The sequence below is a fragment of the Petaurus breviceps genome, unplaced genomic scaffold (genome assembly GCF_028583685.1).
Source record: "Petaurus breviceps papuanus isolate PSGF00001 unplaced genomic scaffold, PetGlider_PUasm1.0 220, whole genome shotgun sequence".
NCBI lineage: Eukaryota > Metazoa > Chordata > Mammalia > Diprotodontia > Petauridae > Petaurus > Petaurus breviceps.
Window position 1 is genome coordinate 24,429,932 of NW_027185876.1, and position 7,166 is coordinate 24,437,097.

The following is a 7,166-nucleotide window of genomic DNA, read 5'->3' on the forward strand; positions in this document are numbered from 1 at the left end:
ACATCATTATTATATGTCCATTTTTGCCTACTAAATTTTAGCTTCATAGTCTATAAACTTTTATAAGGTCCCTAATAAAGGAGATTTATCATTCCTGGGACATTTGTTTATCTTCCTATGCAGAACCTTGAGAAAAGAGCCTGTGTTCAATGATGAGCTTCCAGCCCGCATCATCTGTGGTGCGGTATCCATCAAGCCCGACGTAAAGGAATTTACAGAGACATCTGCGGTGTTTCAGGATGGGACAGAGTTTGGGCCCATTGACACTGTCATTTTTGCAACTGGCTATGGTTATGCCTACCCTTTTCTTGATGACTCAATCATCAAAAGCAGAGACAATGAAGTGACCCTGTATAAAGGCATCTTCCCTCCTCCTCTTGAGAAGCCAACCCTGGCTGTGATTGGCCTCGTCCAGTCCCTTGGTGCGGCCATCCCCACAACTGACCTACAAGCCCGCTGGGCTGCTAAGGTTCTTGCAGGTAGACAGTACCATAACTTCCATGTCATAGACTCCAAAAAAAAAAAAGTTGGAGGTAGACAAAAGGGGCACATAAACACATAGGCTGATTCAGTGAAGTAAGAGGATTAGGAAAGGCTTCCCATAAGATATGCCTGAATTGATCTTTGAAGGAAGCTAAGGATTCTGGGAAGTGGAGGTGAGGAAGGAATGCATTTCTAGTATGGGGCACACACAGCTAGTGGAAAGTCACAAAGGAGAGAGATGGAAGGCTGAGTGCCAGGAGAAGAAAAAAGGCAGGCCTAGGTCCCTTGGGATGGAACCCTGGCTGAGTGAAAGGCAATGATAATTTCATGATCTATTGGTCACACAACTGTTAAGTGTCTGAGGCTGGATTTGATCTCAGGTCTTCCTGATTCCAATCTATCTAATGAGCTTTTTTAAAATTTTAGCTCAATTAGCAAATCAGGCCAGAAACCAAATGCTTGATGTGTACAGAGAACCAATATACATTTTTAAATTTACATTTACATACATACAAATGTATATGTATTGTGCATATATATGTGTATGTAAATGAATCCTGAAGGAAAAGTCAAGATGTGTCAGAAGAAGGTTGCCCTTAAAATACTATCTAGTTTTCAACCTTACCCCTACCTCTGTTAGTAACATATTTCCTCCTTCCTTCAGGGACTGTATAGTTGTCCCTATGAGAGTAAATAAAGAAAATAAGAGCTGGATGAGGGAAGGCAATGTCTTAAATTGATTATATTTTATTAATATTATTCTATTATTAACATTAATTAATATTAATAATATTCTATATTGTCAATATATAATATTAATAATATTCTCTAATTCCATAATTAATAATGTCCTATAATTCTATAATTAATGTTAAAATAATTCAATATTCTGTAATTAATAATAATCAAGTCTAAAGTATTATATTATTTAAGAACTCAAAGGAGGTGGATAGTCTCAATATATGTCACTTTCAACAACAGAATCTTCAAATGTTTGGACTGAAAAGAAAGAGCTTAAGCCAGGAGTGTACTGGTTCTGCTCACTTCCCACCCTCCCAAAAAATAAACCCATGGCACCTTTTAAAGTTAAACTTTCATCATTAACATTTTCTTTTTCACTTTCTTAAGTCTACACAATCAACATAATAATAATCAAACCCTGATTTATAATGTTTGCTAATTTCTGAGGTATAGATGCTCATGCTTTAAATTTTGAATTGGCTCTCAAGAACCTGTACAAACCTGCTCCACTATGCCCTTGCCCTCACATATCATCTCTAGAGGTCACCTCCTTCATTTTAGAGGTGCAGAAACTGAGGCCACAGAGTGATTTGTCTTCTGTTCATTTCTTTACTTAACCCCTATTTTCCTAACTCTGTAGAGTCCATAAGAATTTAGTATAAGTAAGGAGATACATTTGAATAGAGGGTTGGCCTTACAATCAGGAATAAATAATGAATGAATGATAAAGCATTTATTGCTTACTATTTTCCAGGCATATCTATGCCTTTATATATCTATGTGCCTTTATCTAGTTCTCATTTGGGAAGAAACCATTTATGGATACCATATATAAGAGCTAGGGATACAAATAGAAGCAAGCAAGTCAGTTCTGTCATCAAGGAACTTATATTCCAAAGGGGAAAGACAGCACATAAGGGGAAACTAAAAAGTAGTGTGGGGTACACATGTTCTACAGCAGGATTCAGAAATGACCAGGAAGTGAAGTGGAGGTCTAGCTCTCAGCAAGATAAGGCAAAAGCTCACCTATCAGAGCCCAGGATCTCAGGGGCAAAGAATCCAAGTTCCAATGGAAGAGGGATGAGAAAGAAGAGGAAGATAGCCAGAGCATGGTATGGAAATGTGGAAATGGCTGAGAAATGGCGAGGTTCAGATCCTGATTCTGAGATAGATTAGACAGATAGACAGATATATTTATAGATATGGCATCTAGACTTAAGATATTAGTGAAAAAATGTTAATATGAAGATTTAACTTAAAAGTGTGTCATGAGTTTATTCTTTTTCCAGAGAGTTTGTTAATATATGCACATAATATGTGAATATCTTGATATGTGTGTCTATACATATATATGTGTGTATGTATATATAAATAGATAGATATAGTCACATGGGGTACTTATATGCAAATGAATATATACAAATATCCATAGACATATTTTTTGCATATGCTATGTGACCATGAGCAAGCCACTCTCTTGGTGCTTCAGTCAACTCTCACAGATTACAGATAAATTACAATGAAGTTGCTGAACTGCATTAGCAAAAGAAATGTATGCAGAGGCAGTTAATTACAAGGAAGAAATCATACTTCCAGACTAAATTGTTAAAATAATATGATATATAGATATATGCAGTGTATACATATATACATACATACACACACAAGTAACTATTTGAAAAAATTCTGCAATGAATAGTTTGGGAACATGAACAATCCTTTGTCATGTGTTTGATTACCTATAATTCCTCTGTTCTGTAAATTGCCAACTTGAGATTCTAATTTTCTCAAAATAGAGCCAGAGCAGTCCTAAGTGTTTGGGGACACAGAGTACTGATGGAAGTGGGGAAATGAGATACACTCCTTGACTACATATAGCTTGTGAAACACGGGGTGTTGGGGCAAGAAGTCTGACTCTGGTACACCTGTGGTTATAACTAGAAGTAGTGAATTATACAGACAAATATGATCATGATTTTCACACAGTTTCAAAAGCAAACAGATTGCTGTTGGCTACCATTGGCTTTCATCACCAGGGTAGGACAGGGCAGGGCAGGCCTTATCCATAGATGGAATAGGCCACAGTCTAAGTGCTGGAAAAGGAAGACCTCAAGTTTAACCAGAGGACTTTATCTAGTCCTCATTTGGGAGGATACAATTTATGGACATTTCTTTCTCCATTTCCATCTAGGTTCTTGCACTTTGCCTTCTTTCAGTGCTATGATGGATGACATTGATGAGAAAATGGGGAAAAAGCTCAAGCGGTAAGTGAATGCATGTGTTATGGATATAATTCCTGAAGTTATCCTTTGTCTACACATGAGAACATAGTCGTTTGCACCCAGGCATTAAGGGGAGTGACAGGTGTTTCATTTCCATAGGATATGTCCTATAGGAAAATTCTATGTCTGAGATCATAGAATCAGAGAAATAAAATTGGAAGGGCCCTTTAAGGTCATCTAGCCTAACTCCCTCATTTTACAGATGAGAAAACTAAGAGCCAGAGATGTTGAGTGACTTGCCTGCTATTACTTGGCTAGTAATTAGCAGAGCCAGGATTCAAACTAGGTCATCTGAGTCCACATTCAGAATGTCTTCCACCATGTTAACTCATTTCATATAGGCCTGCAGATTTACATAGTAATAGTAATGACTTAGGTTTACATAGGGATCACTAGGAACCAGTTCTGTGACTTGACACTCCACATTTAAATGATTTTTTTTCATGCTAATGCTCCTGTAAAGGGAGTGACCTTCCAAAGTGATGTTTTAGAAAGGTTTTGAAAGAATAATAAAGTAATAGATCACACCTGGATGAGTAAGCTAGTCTGGAGGTAGGTCTTAAGCACCTTAGGAAGTGCCTTGACTCTTTTAGACCTTTAGTAGGACAGGAAATGTCCTTCCCTGAAGAAGGGAAGGCCTGACTCAGAGGTGAAGGGAGGGCCTTGCCCATAATCACAGCTGACAAACTGAGGAACTGGCATTTGAATCCAGATTTCCTCACTCCAAAGCTAATATTCTTTCATACCACCCACTCATCAATGGTTGGGATAAAGTAGGATCAATCATTTACTGGTGTTACCAGCATGTTATCAGGTTTTACCTACTGATTATTTTGTCAACAGCAAAAGCCAAGCTAAGCTACTAGGAAAGTGTAAATAAAATTATCTGGGAGCAGGTACCTTGGGTGGTGAAGTCCCTGCTTAACTTAAAAAGCAAAAAACAACAAATGATGACCTGCAAAAAATGAATTCTGCCTCTGAAGAATGACTTTATAGAAGGAAAAAGCAAGCTGCAGGTTATTCAGGGTAATGGTTTTAATTGCCAGCACTTACGTAGTGCTTTAAGGTTTGCAAAGCACTTTACAATTCATCTCAATTGAGCCTTAAAACCACCCATAAGATAGGTGCTATCGTTATCCATATTTTACAGAGGAAGAAACTGAGGCTGATAGCAGTTGACTTGATAAGGGTCACACAGCTAGTGAGCACCTGAGGCAGGATTTGAACTCAGGGCTCCTGGCTCTACACTGCTACCTACCTGCCTCAAATGCCAGAGACTAGATTCTAAGTTATTTATTTGTTAATAGAACAAACAGGGCTATCCCCAGTCATCCTGGTCTGTATCTTGCCAGTGGATCCAGAGAGCTCTGGGGGATAGAGTGAGGCTGGTGACCTTATACAGCCCTCCCTCACTTAAATCCAATTCACAGCCAGGAGTGCTAGTGTATTGTGAAATGTTTGGAATTCAAGGCCAGTACTCTATCCACCAGACCATTCTTAAGGGGGGAGAAAGAAAGAGTCATACATTTTATTATCTGTATTACCTCTTTGATTCAGTTGCTAATCAATCACTGCCTGAAAGTGGGCCTTTTCTGAGTTTCTCAAGCTATGTCATAGAACAGTGATGGTAGGAAAAGGGAAAGAAATCAGCATTTATTAAGTGCAGTACCTCCTATGGTGCCAGGCACTACAGCAAGTATTTTACAAATATTATCTCATTGGATCCTCATAACAACCCTGTTGGTGAGGTTGGTGCTATTATGATACCCATTTACACTTGAGGAAACTGAGGCCAATAGTGGTCAGATGACTTGCCCAAGGTCACAAAGTTAGTTATCTAAGGCTGAATTTGAATTCAGATCTTCCTGACTCCAGGCCCAGTGTTATGTCCACTGTTCCACCTAGCTGCTCCAACTCATTGATAGATGGTAAGTTGTAATTCTGGGTACTGTCTTAAAGTCTACTACCATGTTCTTTTCTCTTTTAAGGTTTGGCCAGAGTCAGACTTTACAGACCGATTACATCACATATATGGATGAACTCGCCTCCTTTATAGGAACAAAGCCCAGTGTATTGTGGCTTTTTCTAACAGACCCCAAATTGGCAGTGGAAGTTTACTTTGGCCCCTGCAGCCCTTACCAGTTTCGTCTGACTGGGCCAGGGAAGTGGGATGGAGCCAGAGATGCCATCCTGACCCAGTGGGACCGGACGGTGAAGCCAACCAGGTCAAGGATTGTCAGTGGTGCCCAGAGACCACAACCTTTTGTTCATTTGCTTAAGATACTCTTCCTCTCCATACTTCTTCTAGCTGTTCTGTTTGCATATCATTAATAGCAGATTACTCCCAGGGCTTATGAAGCATTCTTAAAGGTTAACATCGCCCCCCCACCCCCGCCCTGCAAAGAATAATCCAAACGTTTGGCAATATGCTAGCACTCATGGCTGAGAAGATACTGATGAAGTAGCAGTTACAAGTATTATAATTAATCAATTAATCAACATTTAAGTGCCTGGTACAAAGGTCTTTCACTCAGCTTCCCAATCTTTTTTCTTTTGATTCCTTTCTTATACATTTAACAGATATGCCAAGAGTCTAAAAGAAACCAAGCAGAGACTAGTAAAAAGTGGATTCACAAGAAATTTAGTGTACCCTACCTCTTTTCTCTGCTTCCTTTTTATTTGGTTTGATGGGAGTCTGTGTTTGGCAAGAGTAATGAGGATATCTGCCCCAAGGTATGACCCTGTTTTGCCAGCTTGTCATACAGCCTGATGGCATGGATCAGGATCACAGAATCATAGGTTTAAGATGAAGAACCATAGAGGCCATTTCATCCAATGCTTTCATTTTTTTTTGGAGGGGGGAGGGCAGGGCAATTGGGGTTCAGTGATTTGCCCAAGGTTGCACGGCTGGTTTTGTGTTAAGTATCTGAGGTTGGATTTGAACTCAGGTCCTCCTGACTCCAGGGCTGGTGCTCTATTAACTGTGCCATCTAGCCACCCCATTTTTTTCAATGTTTTCATTTTATAGAAGAAAAAATTGTAGTTCAGATACAAATGCAAGTCATCTAATTCCAAATCCAACACACTTTCTCAGAGGAAAAGAGAGGAAGTGTTAAAGGGTGGGAAGCACAGAGTTGAGGTCTTCAGCTTTCTAAAGGCTGTCTGGCTGCAGTGTTTGATAAGCTGTGGAATGATGCTGTCCAACATGACTTCTGAGCGTTTTTACTGAATTGATTTTTGACAAGCCCCATTTTCTGAATACAGAAAAAGCTGGTCCCCATACATATAACCTAACAAACTAATCCAATCAATTAGAAAAAATTAGTGTTGGTTTTCTGACTGGGTTTGCTCTGAAGTTAGGTGTTTGAAGAGCAACCAGTCTCTTCACAAGCTACCATGAATACTTGTTTGCCCCCAAGTAATTTCACTGCTGGATTCCACTTTAGAGAATAGTAGTTCAGTTCAATTCAATGAACATTCATCAAGTATCTTCTATGTACACTTCTATACCAGTGTGCACTGTTCTGGGGACTAGGGATATAAAGGCAAAAATGGAATGAAATAGTCCCCAACCCTCAAGGACTTTTCATTCTCCTGGGAGTGGTAGGGTCTGGAAAGCATCCTCAGAGAAGTAAAAACAAGGACAGGAATTACTCTAAG

General features: G+C 39.3%; 1 protein-coding gene across 1 annotated transcript in view; it reads left to right on the forward strand.

Annotated features, from left to right (window-relative positions):
• LOC138166138 (putative dimethylaniline monooxygenase [N-oxide-forming] 6) overlaps positions 1-5,859 on the forward strand; it is a 29,074-nt gene extending 23,215 nt beyond the window's left edge. The window contains exons 7-9 of the mRNA XM_069094543.1: positions 124-479; positions 3,416-3,488; positions 5,495-5,859. Coding sequence (XP_068950644.1) covers positions 124-479; positions 3,416-3,488; positions 5,495-5,837 — 772 coding nt within the window. The 3' untranslated portion in view covers positions 5,838-5,859. The remainder of the gene's footprint in view (positions 1-123; positions 480-3,415; positions 3,489-5,494) is intronic.
• Positions 5,860-7,166: the final 1,307 nt, after the last annotated feature.